The sequence below is a fragment of the Mya arenaria genome, chromosome 3 (genome assembly GCF_026914265.1).
Source record: "Mya arenaria isolate MELC-2E11 chromosome 3, ASM2691426v1".
Lineage (NCBI taxonomy): Eukaryota > Metazoa > Mollusca > Bivalvia > Myida > Myidae > Mya > Mya arenaria.
The window spans coordinates 57,825,278-57,845,531 of NC_069124.1; the positions used below are offsets into that span (position 1 = coordinate 57,825,278).

Below are 20,254 nucleotides of genomic sequence, written 5' to 3' on the forward strand. Positions count from 1 at the left end.
GGTCCTTTATCTGTATACGGCGTCTCAGAGCTTACACGTTGATTAAATGTGTCCTATATCTGTACACGGCGTCACGGATCTTACTCGTTTATAAGATGGGTCCTATATCTGTATACGGGGTCACAGAGCTAATACGTTAATAACATGGGTCCTATATCTGTATACGACGTCACAGAGTCTAGACTAGCTAGAGATCTTGCAGACTCCAAAAGTATTTTTATTTTTTAGCTTTGTTTATTGTGTACAATAAGTGTTGCCTCTGTGTATGCGTTTAGTACTTACTTTATGATAATATGCCAAAAGGTAAAACAATTGTTTATAGCCTTTGTATTTATATGTACTTCAGTCTTTTGATAAAAATGATTTATTTATTGTTTTAAAATCATTTACTTAAAAGTAAAAAAGTAAAAATAAAATTAAAAAAACTGCAAATTAACTCTCGTTGTTTAAATGCCCTGAACTTGCGATATTGAAAAAGTCAAATAAACATTTTAGAAAGTTTTGATAAACGATTCCAAAAAAAATAGAAATAAAATCAATTTAAAAATAGCTAAACAGAACATAGAAAAAGAATAACAGCAAAACTCGACCTCGGAACTTCTGGTTTACTAGAGGTGGTTTGTGTTTGGCAGGGGTGGGTCCAGAAATTGACGTAAGTGGTGGCGTGAAGGAAACTTGGACGATTTAGGGCGCCCCCCTCCATCCCCCTCCCCCTAAATTCGTAAGTGGCTGAACTCAAGGCAGCCATATTTATAACGCTATAAACTTTAAATTACTTATCAGTGTATCGGTATTAAAGACATTACTGTAGCAATGCTACAGACATTACTGTATCCGTGTAACAGACGTTACTGTATCCGTGTAACAGACCTTACTGTATCCGTGTAACATACGTTACTGTATCAATGTTACAGACATTACTGTATCGGTGTTACAGACATTACTGTATCAATGCTACAGACATTACTGTATCCATGTAACAGACGTTACTGTATCCGTGTAACAGACGTTACTGTATCAATGTTACAGACATTACTGTATCGGTGTTACAGACATTACTGTATCAATGCTACAGACACTACTGTATCAGTGTTAGAGACATTATTGTATCAATGTTAAAGACATTACTGTATCAATGTTACAGACATAACTGTATCAATGTTACAGACATTACTGTATCAATGTTACAGACTTTACTGTATCAATGTCATAGACATTATTGTATCAGAGTTACAGACATTACTGTATCAATGTTACAGACTTTACTGTATCAATGTCACAGACTTTACTGTATCAATGTCACAGACACTACTGTATCAGTGTTACAGACATTACTGTATCAATGTCACAGACACTACTGCATCAGTGTAACAGACATTATTGTATACAGACATTACTGTATCAATGTCACAGACATTACTGTATCAATGTTACAGACATTACTGTATCAATGTCACAGACACTACTGTATCAGTGTTACAGACATTATTGTATCAACGTCACAGACACTACTGTATCAGTGTTACAGACATTACTGCTTCAGTGTCACAGACACTACTGTATCAGTGTAACAGACATTATTGTATACAGACATTACTGTATCAATGTCACAGACATTACTGTATCAATGTTACAGACATTACTGTATCAATGTCACAGACACTACTGTATCAGTGTTACAGACATTACTGCTTCAGTGTTTGAGACATTGTTGTATCAGATATACAGATATAACTGTATCAATGTTGTTGTATCTTAAAGGTACACATGCAAAGAAATCAAACATTTTTTTGTATTTTTATTCATTTAGCATATGTTTCTTTGTTACAAACACTGTTTTCACATTCGCTAGTGGGTATATCGTTTTTCGAATATCAAACTTGCAGAATGTAGAAAAATACTGAAATAAAACAGTGTTTGTCAGGAAGATATATTTGTGACGTGATTTCTTCACATGTGTAACTTTCAACCATAAAACATGACAAAATCTGAATTAGTTGTTAGATATTCGCAAATGAAGAAGTGGAAATGGTCGAGTAGCTAAATATCAACATCTTACTACACTGTAGTTGATTATTCGAATTCAAAATTGCCAACAAGAAGGTACATGTAGTTGAATTTTCGAATACAAACTACCAACTAGTAGTTAGATGGATATTCGAACCCACAACTGACAACTAGAAGGTACATGCAGTTCAACATTCGTATAACTAACTGCCTCCCAACTTTAATACCATGTACAACAGCTTTCGAAAGTATCTCAGATTGCTGATAATATACCATAATCTTATCTTTGTAATCTTGTAAATCAGCAACATGATGGACCTGTGGTGCATTTTAACTCACCTTGACTAGTAATTAGGTATGATGAAGCATGTACTTATTTTCATTGTTATTATCTTAATCTGTGTCATTACTTTCAATGTCCTGATGTGTTTATATATAACCTACCTGATACGTGTGTCCAGACCGTACATAGACGACTTTATTGAGACCTTGACGTTATCAAATCTGAAAACCTTTTGAAATGTACTGTGTTTTGTGGGATTGAACCGTAATTTTCACATATACATGATATATTCATACAAATACCTCAGACGTGGGTGACAAATTCGTACAAATATATTACAAGTAGGCGTTGTGGCATATTCGTACCCCCTTTTGTCACTACCTCATAGTACAAACGAATTTTTCACCGTGATTTCGTTTTAATCGCTCGTTTATTAATTTAAGCTACCAGCCGCCGAATCTTATCAGCTCGTATGTGTTTCCTAAATTAAAAAGCACACCTCTATCTAAGTAAGTGGTGCACCTCTTTATTAAAAAGTGCAGTTCTGAAAACAGAGGTGCTCCTCAAATTTGGAAATACAAAATAGAGGTGTACCTCTATATTTAGAGGTGAGTCTATATATTTTAGGTGTTAACGTGTGACGCATTCGAATGTGTGAAAATGACGTTTCAACAGTGCTGTATAAGTTAAAGTTTCAGGAAGCTTAAGTCAGCCGCACGTGTTGGAAACTTGATACTTAAAACCAAAAGGCACAGCTGGCAATAAGAAGGCGATCGATTTCCATGAACAACTTTGATATAATTCATACTGATACAAATTTAAACGCTTCTTTGTTGAGGGAGACGGTGATTTATAACGCAAAAATGTTTAATGAAATTGGCAGTTATTTATTGCATGATAATGAAACTTTCTGATCTTATTCATAAATTATATCTTTTCAGCTGAAAGCAAATACATTAAGTGTTAAGCCTACACGTAACAACAGAACAAACTTGAAACGAACATAAAATACTATTTACCTTTGTATGTTTTAATGTTTTAATGATGTGAATATTTGAGATTTTATTTAACGTTTTCAGGAAATTAAAAAAATCTACGCATTTCATTTCAGTTCATTCAATAACGACGATAACGTATTAAAAAAAAGATGTGCCTTTAAAATTGATATACGGATGTGAAGTAATGAAAAGTTAATGTCTGTGTGAAAGGTTTCGTGTTTAATTTAATTCCCAGTTTTCAAAATATAAAATTTTCTTTCAACGATACTTGTGTTTATTATTCCGAATGTAACCGGGTTGTTGAAATGTACATGAAGTAAAAGACGACCCGGACTTTAAAGCAACACCCTCATTGGAAGACCTTTTTGACAATTATTTATTTTTCTATGATATTGACATATATTATATCTGATATAATGAACAATTCTTTTTCAAAAAGGATTGTGCTTGACCACATGTCCAAAACCAGTTTCTGAGAGTCTCTGGTTCCTTACTACAGGCATTTCATGTTGTTTGACTATCCGAGTAAGTTCAGTTTAAGTTCACAAACAACTTTAGGTGTACACATTTGAAATAAAGTTGTTTGGCTTTAGGATAAACCTGTGTCTTGTGAAAAAATGTTCAAAAGAAGCTCACGCGAGAGAGTATTCTTCAATTTGGTTTCACACACGCACGCACGCACGCACGCACGCACGCACGCACGCACGCACACCACACACACACACACACACACACACACACACACACATATATATATATATATATATATATATATATATATATATATATATATATATATATATATATATATATATATATATATATATATACATATATATATATATATATATATAATATATATTTGAACTTCAGTTTGAAGTTTAAAAAAATGCCAAAAAATATCGAGAGGCCACAGCGAATTTACTGCAGATTAAAAATGTCAGAAAATCTCAAAAAGGCATAAATATCTATCGCGAGACTCTTGACTAGCACAATCAAATAATCATTCATTTCAATATTACACTTCAATTCACAAAATGGTAATCCAGTTGACGTGCTAGCTGCTTCTCTCCATAATAAATAAGGGTAATATATAAATGTCGTCAAAATTAGATTATGAAGTTTCTAACATTAATAACAGAGTCTCATAAGCTGAACCATTTTCTCTAATGATTGACAGCCAGTTACAGTCACTATTCACATTTTTGTAACATCTTAACATATACAAAATACAATTATTAACATAGCCAATTATTAATTAGATCATGAAAAAGGACTTTTGGTTGGAGCACAAATAGTTGTCAACTGATATGTAAATGTATGTAGTGCTATCCTTCAAATTCAGATATTATCTTTCTTTCATATTAATCCATATGCATTTAGTTTTTGATATTCGATATTAATTTTCTTATTAAATGTTTATTAGAATACAACCTACATTTACAGCTAATGAAATTGTTGATAGGTAATCATAAAGTAATAGGCTTGTTCATTAAGAATTTCAACTTTCGCAGGTGTTTAAAGGTCCGCCCACTGTCACCCATCCGATACAAAATCCCTGTTTCAGAATTTGCCTTGACAATGTGTGAACCAATGAGGTTGTATTCTTGGTCAGTAAGATGACCTGAATTAAAATCTCAATGATTGAGAAGTACCCTTCGCTGCGCTCACTCCGTCCATTCTTAATCATGATGATTTTAATCAATGTCATTTAACTTTTACATATTACATATACATTTCACATACTCCAGAAGATTAACTACAAGCATTATTCCTCCTTATAGATCAAGTTGAAAACTCATTGCTATAGTTACAACGCGTTTTTTGCAATAAAACAGTACCAACATTTTAATTCCAGATATAACTGAATAGTTTTAATCGTGTGTTAGCTCCCCTCTTTAAACATAACGTGAATTCTTTATAGATGTTCCTTGCGGTAAGACCCTTTGTTTGGACCACGAGTGCTGGAAGTTCTGCTGCAGTTTTTACGGAATGCCGTTAGGGCCATCGCCTATGAATGTGTAGATCTGGAACGCGATACTCGCGTTTTCATCATCGTACTGTCGTGGTTTCATTATCGTTCTATCGCGTTTTCATCATCGTGCTGTCGTGTTTTCAATATCGTACTATCGCGTTTTCACCATCGTACTATTGCGTTTTCATCATCGTACTGTCGTGTTTTCATCATCGTACTATCGCGTTTTTATCATCGTACTATCGTGTTTTCATCATCCGGTACTTTCGCCTTCCGGTGCGCATGCGCATAGAAAAAATGTCGGTTTCAGGGGTATAAGTCATTGAATCATGTCTTCAACTGAAGCTTTTATCACGCATTTTGATTTGATATGAAATACAGTTCATTTAAAAGTTTATACAACGATTGACACAATAAGGATTAAATTATAACTTGTCTTTATAAAATATTATTAAACCAAATAGTCAAAACAGTGTCTTCGAACGTTTTCCAAATGCAATACCTTTGAGATCCTTATATCACAAAAATACTCAAGATGCGAATGCGGCGCCAGTTTTGTCATTACCCGATTATCAGCCACAGTGTTGCGTGTGTAGCCATCGACCGTTATTAGAGAGCCGTCGGACGCCTGTGATTCGTTGTCTGACTCAACTAGATTGGGTTTTCTTCCCTCAATGATGTCGGCCATGTACAAGTCCAACAGTCTTCCAGGGCATTGCGCCTGAGAGTGTCCTTCTTCGTAGCAAAAAACTGCATATTATGTTTTTTTAGGAAAATCCATTTCGATGATGGTCGACCTTACAGTTCTAGCAAACAAAATGCATTGAGCTGAACTTGTCTTGTCTTTGGTTTTCACATTTAAAGTACGAATGGGGTACGACGTGTGGTACAGTTATTGTCAGCAAAAATTCGCAAAGGGTATATTAGACCAATTCGAAAGTGACTACCGTACGCACTGTGCACAATGCAACTAATCATTAAGTTTTATAAAAACGAAAAGGGGGTTTTCGTAAAAATAGCCATCACCACGTTACTGCTAAATACTAAGTACCATGATGTGCTCAACGATGTCCTTTCTATATTTAAGATTGAGAATGCAACTTCAGATTTATATTTTGTTTTTAAAGTCTATTTCAGAGTGATGCACACAATTTATTATAGTTGTTATACTTTAAATTCAGTCCATTACCTTTACTCATATATATATATATATATATATATATATATATATATATATCGAAAATTAATGCTAGACTAGAACTCTGATGTCTTTCGGCCTGATCATGCAATATTGATTGAAGTTGTAAATCAAGTTAACGCCGGCGGTGCTCAACTTCAAAGTGAGTGAATTTTCTTAGGAGAACGCGACATACTCTTTTTACTGTTTAAACCAATTGAGTTTAAATTAGCTTAACATTTTTACAACGATTGAAAACGAAGAATGTAGTGATAGTTTATACTAAGTCACTCTCGTTGATGTAGCGCCAAGCTGAGGCTGAGAGTGTGGTCTTCACGGTGCCAAGTTTTGGGAGAAATCGGAATATCTGGAGAAAACCCACATGTCCGGCATGGAAATCTTATGTTTAAATTGATTTTAAGAAAAACAATGGTTGCCATACATGTAAAAGTGAAACGGTAGAAATGGCATTTTTCCAATGTCAAGTACTGTATGTTTTCTGGGAGAAGGATCGGTCCAAGCTATTTTGCATTACAATGTATGGAAAATAATTAGTAGTGCATAACCTTACGACAAACACGGTCGCAAATTTATTTTACGTTGTAAAAATCAGTTTCGCCAACGAAGCAAAATCAACTAGTTATTTTGGTATTAAACGTTTATCAAATGTCTTATTTTTTAATATGCTTGGGTAATCCAATAACATAGAAGTTTAAATAAAGTCACGTTCATTTTATCTTTAATATTAAAACTTCACTATTTTGTTGACTATAAATTCGGGTAGGATCTGGTTCGGATACATTATTAATAAACATTCTTTGCTTATGTTTCCGTGTGATTTATCTATATGGGATCTTTTTATTTACCTATGAATAACGGAATTTTCCCTCACGATAACCAGTTTTTGTTAAATAGTTGTTGAGATCCATTAATGATCTCTGCTAGGACCAATTTGACGAACCTGGAGATATTTCGACTTGTTGTCACTATCTCAGTCTCAAATAAATAATTCAAAACACTATGTAAGGTAAATGTAGGCTGTTTACCCATTTCTGACTGAGTTCAAACCTATGACTATCTAAATTTGTAATTATGAACATGCAAATTGACACTTCTGCGGTTCAAGGTATTCCACCTGTAACGATGTCATTTAATCTCTTTAATATTCTGTATAATTAGTGTGGCTTGCTTAATACACTCTTTGATTACCAAAAAATATGGTATCATTTAACTGCGATATTTGTACATGATCAAACACATATATACTTACGCATTTTATCTTGAATCTAGTCCAAATAATTTTAGGTGGACAGATTTTTTGTACGTCAAATCCTTCACGTACAAATTGTTTTGATGCATTTTTCGGCCATTTGTTCTGATTGAGATTCTGGGTTAAATCGTATTATGTCTATAAAAGATCATAAAAACATACTAAATCCTTTAGATATGATTTCATATCAGTTCCTTGTACTCAAAGTGAATATCCAAGAACAATTATGAGTTTCAGGTGATTTTTTCATGCCTCACTGTCGAAACATAATGGTATGTACTTGAAATAGACAGCACTTTTTTTATGTAGTTCACATATGGAAAACTGTTGTCAGTTTCATTTGAAGTTTTGTTTACGGAATTTAAATAAAGATGTAAAACATGTTTTTAAGTAGATTTAATGCTTATTTTGTGTGAAATTACTTTTGCAATTACATGGTAATATATGAACATAACCTGGAATTATTGAATTCAATGGTTTTAAATCTTCGCCCCCTTAATCATTTTGCAACAGAGAAAGACATTCTAAGATTTACTGTTTTTTTTTTAGTGATCACCCTATATTTTGTGCATCAATTAAAAGGACTATACACCAGATTGGCACCAAAAAAAGTTGATATCATAATTGTATTTTTTTTTTACCAAAATGTAAAAAAAAGTCGAGTCGGACACTGGCTTCGAACAAGTGTTGCCAAAATTGCAGTCCAGTGTTGTATCCGCTGTGCTACCAAGGCTTACACTTAACCATTGGAATATTTATTAAAAAAATCTGTGACAAATCAAGAAAAAACTTTTAATTTATGTTATGGGTCATGGGAAGCATTGAAAAAAAAAATTGTCTGCCACCATTGGCCAGCATGTTTGTTGACAGTGACATTTTTTTTCGTGAAATGGTGACGGTTATTTTAAACCATGCAATACTAATACAAAGCAAAATATTCTTTCTGACAGTGTATCGTAAACAACAACCTGTGGAGAATGAAAAAAATTGTAAAGCAAAATCTTATATTGTACGTGTTTGTTCTCAAAATGTCAACACCTACAGGAAAGTATAAAGAACGTATCAAAGTGCAAATATATCGGCCATAATCTTAACGTTCTCAGATGAAGATTATTGATTATCATTTTTCTGATCGTACATGGTATGTTCTCACCAGCCCTGAAGCGAATCAAGCAAATGGTCGTCTTAAGCTGATGGTTGTGATCTTGTCACTTTTATTAGGGTGTCATCAACAGACAATAAATCGGTCAGTTGTATACTGTATGTTGAAAATTACAGATTCTGATTTTCTGTATTTCTTATTTCTAAAGAGCCAATTTAGGCCTGAAATCGACCTCAGAATGAAAATGTCAAAATGCAGGCATTTTTTTACATCGAAACTGAGAGAAAAAAATGTGTGTTATAACCAGTCATTTACGGTAGCCCCTTAAGGCATATTCTTTTAAAAATACATGTTTGAAAATCATGCATATCTTGTACAATTTAAAAAGGTTGAAACAGATTTGTTGGTAGGAACATGATTATAAAAAAATTATGCTACCAAGAAATTTCAAATCTATTTATACTACTACTAGTTACATATAATTCTATTATATTGCAGTTAGTCTTCACAGCAGTAATGTCTGGATTTGGGCAAGATGACGGGTTTTACAGTGGAGGTTATGACAACCAAAATCAAAACCAAGATATAAGCTATGGACAGTCTGGGTATGCCCAGGGTCAAGATCCGTGAGTTCTTTAATTATTCAAATTGATCACGCCAACTACATCAAAGCTTATTTAGTAATTATTATAAAGAGTACTGTCATAGTCTTGGCGGGATTGTTGTCTGCCTCAACATGAAAAACAACTATAACCTCAGCCACTGCTCAAAACTGTTGACGATAAGTAAAGCTTGGTACATGTTTTCAGGAAAGCCTACAACTCGGGCATAATTTATTATTGAGTAATCTCCTTTTTAACTAAAAATTAATCATGAGTTGCAGTTTGCTTTGTGGCTTTGGTGCTCCACGTACTGTTGTAGTCATGCTTATTATGCTCAGAACTGTTTCTTTGGTAGAAAAGCCAGTACAGTCGAAACTCGTTGGGCTTGGTATCTCATGGCTCGATATCCTCGTTGGCTTGAACCAGATTAAAAGGACAGATTTTTTTTTACTCTTTGTTCATATTAATTTCGATCGGATGGCTCCATATCTTGAGGGTCGATATTTCTCCACGCTTGAAGTCATTTTCGCAGTCCCAAGTAAGATTTTTACACTTTGTTTTGTTTGCTTGGGTCGACGTCTTTTTTTTTGCGGGTTCAGTTAAGAATCTCACACCTTGATTTGTTTGCTTGGCTTCATTAAGCACAAGGCGCTAATCGATTTGCTTGACTGGTATTATAATTATTATCAAATTTAAATGGTTTAACAGTTTGAATAAACATGCCATCGAGTTTCGACTGTTCATGTATTGGTGTCATTTATAAGAGATCAAGAGAAAGCACAATTTGACAAGTACATTAACAGATGGAGATACATTACATGTGATTTCAGTGGTGATTAGCACTCTTTAGGCCTTCAGGAGTTCACTTATCAACCGGCCCATATTCTTATATTTGTCTAAATTGGCTTATAAGTTTGAAAGCCCTGCTTTGTTACATTCATAGTGTTAGCAAGCCTGTCATCCATTTTGCCATGGCACAGCTTGCAAACTTGTGCTATATTAATTGCTGGACCTTTTTCAGCACCTTGTGGCAGCAGGTTTACTAGAACTTATAATGAGAGGAAAGTTTGTTAAATTTCAGACAGTTTTCTTATGATTTTAACCAGGGGAGGTAAGACAAAACAGATTTAAACCAGCAAACATTTAGATATCCTTACTAGCTATTGGTAGACCTAAATCCACATATATTAATTTTTACCATTTCATCTGTTGTTGTTTTCCGAAGAAAAAAAGGCAAGGCTGAGTCATATCCTTGATGTCGTTGTTGAAGTAAAAAAGGGTTTAACTTTCACGGTCAGCATTACTCAAGAATCAAAGTATGCTCTTGTTGCAAGAGAGAATGTGCATATATGTGTTTAAAGGCACAGCATTCTGGCTTTATACATGGCACAATATAGCTTAACACTTGATAGATGTACGAATGAACGTATTTAAAATTTTAATGCATTATTATGTTTAACTCATTTGACTTAAAATGATTAACACAAAACAAAAATGTATGCTTTTTGTACAGATTAAAAAGATGTTTACTATATTTTGGCCCTTTTTCCTGGGGAAGTTGTGACCATGTAGCTATTAATTGAAAACCCCATTTATAAAGGCTAATATTTTATAACACAAGCGTTCTGGAACTCGCTCTTGATCTTTTTTTCCTATATTTAACAACATACACCATTTTAGTTAAACTTTATATAATAGCTGTGCACATTATAATTATAAAATCCTAGTACTTAATGCTAGATTGTGTTATAATGATATGATTGTGTTAACACAAGAAAAGTTAATCAGATCTAAGTTAATCATAACACTCCTGTTACATGTATCCAGGCTGCTAACTTATACAAGATGTTGCTGTATTGTTAGCACTGTGGATTTTTAGGCCATCCAAAAAAAATGTTTCTTTGCAGTTGCCCTGCCTAAATTCAGTGGTTAGGTACAGTCAAGTTACCCTTAGCGGATCAGTATGGAAACAATGCTGTGCATTGAACAAACGTTTTACATTCTGAGATTGCAACGTTTACAGTTGAAAAGAAAAATATTTCCTCTTTTGATTGACATAAAATAATTCAATTTCAGTGCAGAAACAGATTAACTGACCGTTGTTTGCATGTACGAGTAAATGGGGCATTAGCGAATCAAATTTACCAATAACGGATCACGTGACATTCCGATATTGGGGGTTCTCTCAAGCGATATTTTAGCTGTCAAAACTGACAATCAGTTTGTTTATCTTTTCTGTTAAATATATTTAGTCCCTCTTTTATGCATTTTATATGTGATATCATGATAGGATGCTTATTCGGTGGTCTGTATCACGTCAAGTCCGTAGAGATCGCTTTTATGTATTTAAAGATATCCGATTTGTTAAATAATTTCAACAAATTTCAAGCTGAAAACACTCCGGTCCAGTTAATTTTGAGAGCTTTTGGACTTTTTATAACTGTATAAATTTTTCAAAATGGATATGAATAATAACTGTGTATGCATACATGTGCTAGTAAATCTGTGAACTGTTTATGAAAAGGATTTACTAATTCTATGCATAGAATAAACTCATTCTGAATGAGATCATTTATTTTCATTTAAAAATAATTTGACAATGATTGAGGATAACAGAATCACAGTAAATCACATCATAATCAAGAATTAAATCACAGACATTTTATAAAGTAAAATATGAACAAATATATATAAACACATAACAAGTTGACTAGAAATTTTGACCAGCTAGCCTGAGCTAGGTGTTGATATTATGGTACTAACCTATCATCCTATGCAATGATATGAGGTAATAGGTTAAAAGCTGTTAGAAATAGTATGAGGTAAATCTATTTCTTAAACCTGAACAAAATACACAGACATCACAAAAACTGGAGTGAACAAGATTGATGGCAAGATGCAACAATTTGAATCAAAATTCAAGCTACTTTGAGTATAAAACATTGAACAACTAAACAAAACCACAACCCATATAAAGTACTTATTACAATCAAAATTGTAATTTGGAGATTCTTTGATCAATAACATCAAGCAGTTCTATTGCAGGTGAGAAATAATGAGCAACGAATTATCACTAGATTTGTTGAAAACAAAACTATGCCAATTAAATTCTAAATACAAGACATATGAATTAACTGATTACTTTATATATCAGTTTTAGTCCACCTTATTTTCATGGCAATAACAAGTATATCAATGTCAATTAACAACTATTTTCATCACATAACCTTCGGGCATCTTTTTGAGTGTTTCTCTTAACATTTGTATAGTGTTCACTTCATCTTCTGCTGTAAGTACATATTTACATGGAATCACAACGCCACCACCACTCTCAGATGGAGCAGGCCACGGTGGGAAACTGGGCGTCGGTTCACCGGTCATGATGGCACACACGTGTCCACCCAAATCAAGTACATTGTAAAAACAACTTGCAAGAATGCGTGGTACGTGGCCAATTGGAAGTGCAGCTATATCTGACAACTTCAGCTGTCTTTTATCATCGGTTACCATGTCATGTAAAGTGACATCAAACTCAGAAAGTCCAGGAATCCACACAAGGCATGCATCTTTATCCTTGATGTTGGTATATTCCCTATCTACAACAAGCTTTGTCACAGGGTCAGTTATTGGGGGTTTTATCTTGTACACATGGTACCCCTTTATCACTGAGTTCTCTAATGTGATAGATGTGTAACAGCTTGCTGAAGACTGTGGTTCATCATGGGCTTCCTTGTCTGTGGAGATATCATGGCCTCTTCCTCTTCTGGCTTTGATGGCAGTTATATTAGGTGGTGGTGGTGGTACCTGAAAGAAAATCATTTCAATTAAATACAGAATTTGTAAAAAACATACATAAATAAACCTTAATGTTAATTTGATGTGTCTTCAAACAATATTATGTAAATGATTAATTAACAAGAGCCTCTGCAATCAAGCTACAAAGTACATAGGCTTTTCCATCAAATTAAATAAAATAAAAAATATTTACTTTTTACATGCAATCTGGACATATGAATTGCTCATTCGTGTCAATTAACCCAGAAATACATTCAGCATGCAACCAGCCATCACACAGGTCACACTGAACCCAGAGACAGTCACTATCTGATTCAATGTCTTCATCCCATGTCACTTGACACCCTTTACAAAATTCCTTTGATGTGCCCTGTGTCAGTACATTATCAGGATCAGTTTTCTTTGGCATTTTTCCCTTCTGAGTATTGGATTTTGACTTTCCCTTTTTTTGTGGTTTGTTCTTTTTAATGAACGAAAGTCTTGCTTTCCTTTCCCTTTCAGCAAAACTTTTAACTTTTTCAAGTTCTCTGAGTGAAAGGGTACGAATGCTTTCTGATGAGGTTAGATTGTCAGGTAATGTGTTAACCAATGTCTTTCTAACAGGTTTTAATGATTCCGGTGCCTTAGGAAAAACTAACAAGTCTCTTAACACAGGTGATATCAAACTTGAACTTGGTGGCATGTCCTCTGGAAGTACAGCATGTCTGTCTTGCAGAGCAGTATCTGCAAGTAAGTCCAATCCTGTTGCCTGACTAGTTGCTTTGCTTGGATGAGCCTTTTTATGGAGTTTTCGGTAGACATCAAAACATGGTGAAATGCCTTCCATATCGTATCCTTCCTCAATCCTGTTATTGTACTTGTCACGAACAGGAGTGGCCAGAGTTTCTTCAAATCCACTCAGAGCTCCTTTTGCTCTTGCTGTCTCATGCAATTCTTCCTGATGCACTACCACAACAGCTTTTTCTTCCTCAACAAGTGACTTGCCTGAAAATGTTAAACCAGGCTTTAACATTTCACTTGTGATCTTCATAGAGTCAACTGGGTATATGCCGGATGACTTAAACGCATTTATTACAGTGAGAGGTTTGTAGAATTCTAGGTATGCTACATTCAGTTTCTCTGCAAAGTTCTCCTTTCCAATTGTTTTTCCAGGGTTTTCACGGCTGTATCTTCTAGAAACTAAGTTCCATTTTCCTTTCAGAGGACCAAAGACTCCTTTATCAAGGGGTTGCATCAAATGTGTTGCATTTGGTACAATTCTGTATATTTCAATCCCCTTAGCTTTTGCATGCATGAACACTGTATGGTCAACATGACTGCCTACACTATCAATCAGTAAAACTACAGGACGCTCTTGCCCAGCATACTTATCAAAGTGATCAATGAATTTATCGAATGTTTTAGAATCCATCCAGCCCTTTTTTGTGTATGCAATGGCACTACCCTCTAAAGAACCATTCAGTGGGTTGTATGATCTAGGTTTAGGTTCAGGGAATACGAAAAAAGGTGGCATCATCTCTCCAGTTGCTCTGCCGCAATACATCACGGTTAGGCGCTGCTTTCCTGCAGTAATGTGTGGTACTGCAAGGTCTCTCCTTGTAGGGCCTATAACCTTCGCTGAAGCACTTCCCATGTTAAAACCGGACTCATCTGCATTCCATATGCGGCTTGGTTTGTCCAGACAGTCAATGCTTATCAGAAAGTTCCTGTATTTACTGTACCACTCGTCAATAACAGATTTTGACAATTTTGACCGCTTCAGCTCCAGTGGCGTTTCCGTCCTTCTGTCAATGATGTTGCCATTTCTGTGTTTGAATGCTGTAAACCTCTGGTAACTAGGTCTACCATCTTTAAAAGGTGTTTGCCTGTTTTCTTTTTGGACTATATCTTGAACAAAGTCAAGGAACTCACAAACGCGTAAACCCATTCCGCGCTGGGCCATTTCACTTAGCCATTTGGCCATGCTTTTTTCCTCAGCTGATGAAAAGACAGTTTCCAGCCCCTTAATCTTTTCAATGTCTACTTCCCCTGAATACCTCCTATAAAGAAACCCATACGAGACCCCATATTCTCTAGCTGCTTTTCTTAGTGAAAGTTTTTCATTACATACACTGTATAATGCTCGACGAACATTAGCCGCTTTCTCTGGAGTCATTTTCTTTCCCCGATACTTCTTTGCTATGGCTTTGGCTGACTTCTGTGCTGGGCTCCTACACGAAGATGCCGCACCCCGTCGTTTAGGACCCATATTCTGCAGTACAATCAGAATTTCAGTTTGAATCATCATCTTGTTTTATAACAGAAAAAAGATAATTTCTTTAAATATGAAAAAGGCACCATCAAATTAATCTAAGTGAGTTTATAATTTTTATGGACCAAAAATTAGTTTTCCTGGTAATGCATCTGAAAACGCTTATTTTATTATTATTATACTCTACTACAAGATATCAAAATTGCAGAAAAAATACAGTTACTGTAATAGCATAAAAAAGTATTTTGGTTTTAGTGGGGTTCAAACCCACACAGGTAAAACGAAGAAAGAGTAGAAGACAGCTGGCTAGTCCACACGGCCACCCAAACTTGAACTAAAGATTTTACAAACCATGAGCGAGTAACTTTGATATTTGTTTCAAATAATTTATTTTAAGTGTACCCTGCTACAATATGATAATGTAAATGTGATGGTCTGTTCCAGATTCAAATGGTTACTTACCTCCACCAACTCTTCTCAATAAATTATGTTGTCAACTCTGCCCAAATTCAATCTTCATTCATCTGTAAAACACAAAATATATTTTGAATACAATCACAAACTGCATGGTATACACTTATGGAAGTGGCAATTCTTGATACCAATTAAAACACAGGCGTCTTTTAAAAGCTGATAAATATCAGTTTTATGATATTAAGTGAGTACAGTACTGTACATCATATTTATGTAGGATAAAAAATCAAACATTTGAAACTAAATTAGATATGTGTGTTATAATTCATATTTTAATCATAATTAAAGTAATATAAGTATCCAGCAATGTTTGTTTTATGTTTAAAAAAATCGGCAATGACAAACTGGTACAAATTCACTATTTTGAGAGAACCCCTCAGACTCACTGCATGAACAAAATGGTGGTCCGCTATTGGTTAATTACCCACACGTAATTATGACCGCCAAATTCTAACAATTCATTGATGAAAGAAAATAATGTTATGCATTTTTAAGAGGTTATATATTGGCCTTTCATAAAATGTATAAATTGTTCACTTACACATTGTAGTTGGACGAAAAGTTCTCAGAAAAAGCACATGTTGCAATCAAATTGAGGCCGGAACAACTGGGTCACGTAAACAGTTGCATCGAATGTTCGTATGATACAGATGATTTTGAAGTTCGATTAAAAAAATATTTGTTGTGATTTTCACAATCACTTTAAAGTACATAACTGCCAATTTTCAGAAAAAAATACAATTAAATTAATTTTATAGCGTGTATTCAACAAGAGAGTGATCCGCTATTGGTTATGATCCGCTAAGGGTAACTTGACTGTACAAAGGGAAAAAAAATAAAATTGTTTTACACTTGACATGATTTGAGATGGGGCATTTTTAGCATGTCTGCAGTGCTGTAGCTACAATAATGAGCGATCAGGGATACTTTTTTATTATTTTGACATTTCATGTGTATCCCTGGCTCAAGTCTGCCTTAGTCTAAAAATCGTCAAAAAACTCGTTGACAGCCAATTAGGTGGATTAAGCAGGGCTGATGCAATCACATTTTTTGAAGAGTGGCCTTATTTAAATCTTTTTTAATCTATCATTAAAGTTTTTCAAAGAATCTTATGCTTATTAAATAGGATGTGATTGTGAAATGGAACCATGCAAATCATTGATCATTCAATTATAAAAGCAAATTATTTGTTAGCTATAGAAATTTGCCTTTAATATTCCTTTTACAACAAAAGTTAAAAAATGAATTGTTTTAGGTTTAGCATTTATTATAACAATATGATACAATAACACCTTTATATATCACAATAAATGGGGCTTAGTTAAACATATCTTACTAGTTTGTATAATTAATATTAAATAATATTATAATAATTTTATTACATTTGGACTAAAGTTTGGTTATTTTATCATGATTTTAACAAACTCATTGAACCTAATGAAAAGATCGTTTAAAACATATGAAAATGGAACTGAAGACATGATTAGTACAATTTTGATATATATTAGACAATGGGAATTTAATTCTTCCTGTACATTTTGCGCATAAAAATCAGATCAAGTTGTAATGAGTTTTTTTTTATTTGCAGCCAGTTTGGTCAATTTGATTACAACCAGCAGGGCTACGGGGTGGACAGTAGCTACGGTCAGTCTAGTGGTCAGCCGGGCTACAACCCGTCCATCCTCACACCTGACCAGTCTGCCTTTGCTGCTCCGCCAACTGGGGATAACTACGAGGATGAACCTCCACTCATGGAAGGTGGGTTGTCTCCCTTGGTATTTCTGCTTAAAAAAAAAAAAGATTATCAGAGAAATATTCTAATAATAGTGTTTAAATAGCATAATTTAGTTTGATTTGGTTATATCATACTGTTAGAAGTTATGTGTTGACTTATTTTACCTGTTTTATGCTCCCCGAAGGAAAAGCATATAGTTGCCACTTTGTCTGTCCATCCTTCCTTCCGTCTGTCACATCCTTGTCTGGAAATATCTTCACAACTACTCAGAGGATTGAAATAAAACTTGGTATATAAATAGATGGCTATAAGAGGAAGTGCAGTGTACTTTGACCATAACTTTATCATGAATATTTATTAAGTTATCTTCCCTAAACAACTTTTTTCATAATAGGTGCACACCTTGTCTGGAGGATTCCTTCAAAACAACTGAGAGGATTGAAATAAAACTTGGTATATAGATAGATGGCAGTTAAAGGAAGGGCAGTGCATAAGAACTTATAATAATCCAATCGTGCATATTAATAAAGTTTTTTTTCCAACTTGGGTATAATAATGCTAAAACAATTTACTTTCTACCAGCACATGAATTACAATTTCTGTCTTTTTATAGAAAATGGGCGTATTTGAAGCATCCATCACTTCCAGCAATCCTGTTTTTTTAATGTATTTAATGTTATCTTTGGCAGATAATTTAAGAACAGGCTTTTGTATCAAATATGCAAAGTATTATCACAGATTCTTGATTTTTAGCTCTACTGGCCGAAGCCCAGAAGAGCTTATGCGATGGTAATGTGTACGTAGGATGTGTGTCCGTGTGTATGTAAACAGTTGCTTGTGAACACGATACAGTCTTCAGTTTTTATTGTATATTGATGAAACTCGCACAGTATTTAGATATCCACTAGAGCTCGGTTCCTTTCAAAAACCAGCCAGATCTGCCCATGCATGCCTAGATTATGGGCCTTGATAGTATAAAAAATCAGTGTGTCTGTAAACAATTGCTTGTGAACACAATGCATTCTTCAGTTTTGATTGTATCTCGATGAAACTTGCACAGTATCTGGATACCATTAAGGCTCGGTTCCTTTCGAAAACCAGCCAGATCCGCCCATGCATGCCTAGATTATGGGTCTTGAAAGTATAAAAAAATGCTATTTTTAGCTAAGTCTATTTTTAGCCAAGTCTACATGAGCGAAGTCTATATTAGCCAAGTTTACATGTAAAGTCACAATTGCTTGTGAATGTTTGTTCAAATTATGCCCCTGGGGGCATTACTGGCCACGCCCCTGGGTTTACAGGTTTGGTATACTTAAATTGGGAAATGTTCAAAACCTTTTTGTCTGAAACAGCTATGCAGATCCTTGCTATTTTGAACAAGGCTTACTTTAGTGGTCCACTACCATGGTTGTTCAAATTATGCCCCTTGGTTCAAAACTGGCACTGCCCCGGGGGTCACAAGATTCTTAGGGACTTATTTTAGAAATATTTTCAAAATCTTCTTGTTTCAAACCACAAGGCCCATAACTTTGATATTTGTTGTGGAGCATCATATGATGACCGTCTAGCAAAACATTTAAAAATTATGCCTCTTGGACAAAAGCTGGCCCCCTTTTGACTTAATTTTTAATTTTTAAAGCTACAGCAATGGAATTTTGGCCATGTGTACTGTTTTGCAAACGAGCATCAATGTTGTCCTCGGATGACTTGACTTTGACCTTTTGACCAACTTTTTTATTTTTTAAGCTACAAAAATGAATTCTTGACCACGAGTACAGTTTTGAAAGCAAATATTTTTTACCCTCAGATTACCTTTTCTTGGCACATATTAAAATAGTTCATGCAACTAATCTGCTTACAGCACTTTCTGTCCTCAGATGTTGAACATGCAGCTTTTTCAGCTAATCCAAACACAAAAAGTGAACTAAATATTTGTTGCCTATTACTCTATGTACATGCTCTGGATTGAAAATGACCACCAGAGCCATGCCAGTAGAGCATAGGCCCTCTTGGGCCACTTGTTTTTTCATAGCGTCATAATATTTCTGTCAAATTAGTGTCCCTCCATGCCCTCTATGATGCACATGAGTGCTGTTTCCTGGTGGGTAGAGATGTCAAAAGCATTTCATAATCCATCTATTTTTCCTGCTTTCAGAACTGGGTATAAACTTTGACCACATTGTGCAAAAGGTAAGTGCTGTTGACAACTCTATCATACAAAGTAAAGGTCACATATTATTGTGCAATTAGAATAGTTTGGCTTGCCGACGTTCCAGAAACAGCATTTTGAACTTGATTTCAAAACTGGTAAAACTGATGGTAAAAAATGTTGATCAAATATCCATGAGTAAAGGGCACCATTTTCAGAAAACTGATGTGAAGCACACTTTCCAAACAATATGTGTATGGAAATGATTTCAATCTTTATTAAGATTGCTGGGAATTCCTGAATGTTTTTTATAGGTCAGATACCAGTAAAACACTGATTTCTAGTGCTTCACAACCCGCAACACCATATATGGGAAGAAAAATCCACTGTGTACTGAATATTGAACAGCGTTATAACTTTTTATATGTTTTTTATA

The 20,254-nt window shown here is 34.5% G+C and overlaps 3 protein-coding genes across 4 annotated transcripts in view; 1 reads left to right on the forward strand and 2 right to left on the reverse strand.

The window, feature by feature from the left end:
• Positions 1-20,254, forward strand: part of LOC128226482 (protein YIPF5-like) — an 81,208-nt gene that overhangs the window by 20,861 nt on the left and 40,093 nt on the right. Inside the window, exons 1-4 of one of the 2 annotated variants that reach the window (XM_052936372.1) lie at positions 7,082-7,088; positions 9,311-9,438; positions 17,523-17,692; positions 19,825-19,859. In XM_052936372.1, coding sequence (XP_052792332.1) covers positions 9,329-9,438; positions 17,523-17,692; positions 19,825-19,859 — 315 coding nt within the window. In that variant the 5' untranslated portion in view covers positions 7,082-7,088; positions 9,311-9,328. Of the gene's footprint in view, positions 1-7,081; positions 7,089-9,310; positions 9,439-17,522; positions 17,693-19,824; positions 19,860-20,254 lie in introns of those variants that run through there. The other variant, XM_052936371.1, reaches the window with a different exon arrangement.
• LOC128226483 (uncharacterized) lies at positions 12,050-13,310 on the reverse strand. Its single transcript, XM_052936373.1, has one exon. It carries the CDS (start codon positions 13,231-13,233, stop codon positions 12,613-12,615), a length of 621 nt encoding a protein of 206 aa, XP_052792333.1. The 5' UTR covers positions 13,234-13,310; the 3' UTR covers positions 12,050-12,612.
• Positions 13,406-16,556, reverse strand: LOC128226480 (uncharacterized). Its single transcript, XM_052936368.1, has 3 exons — positions 16,476-16,556; positions 15,923-15,984; positions 13,406-15,460 (listed from the first exon to the last, which is right to left on the reverse strand). The coding sequence occupies exon 3, from the start codon at positions 15,455-15,457 to the stop codon at positions 13,406-13,408; it is 2,052 nt and encodes a 683-aa protein (XP_052792328.1). The 5' UTR covers positions 15,458-15,460; positions 15,923-15,984; positions 16,476-16,556.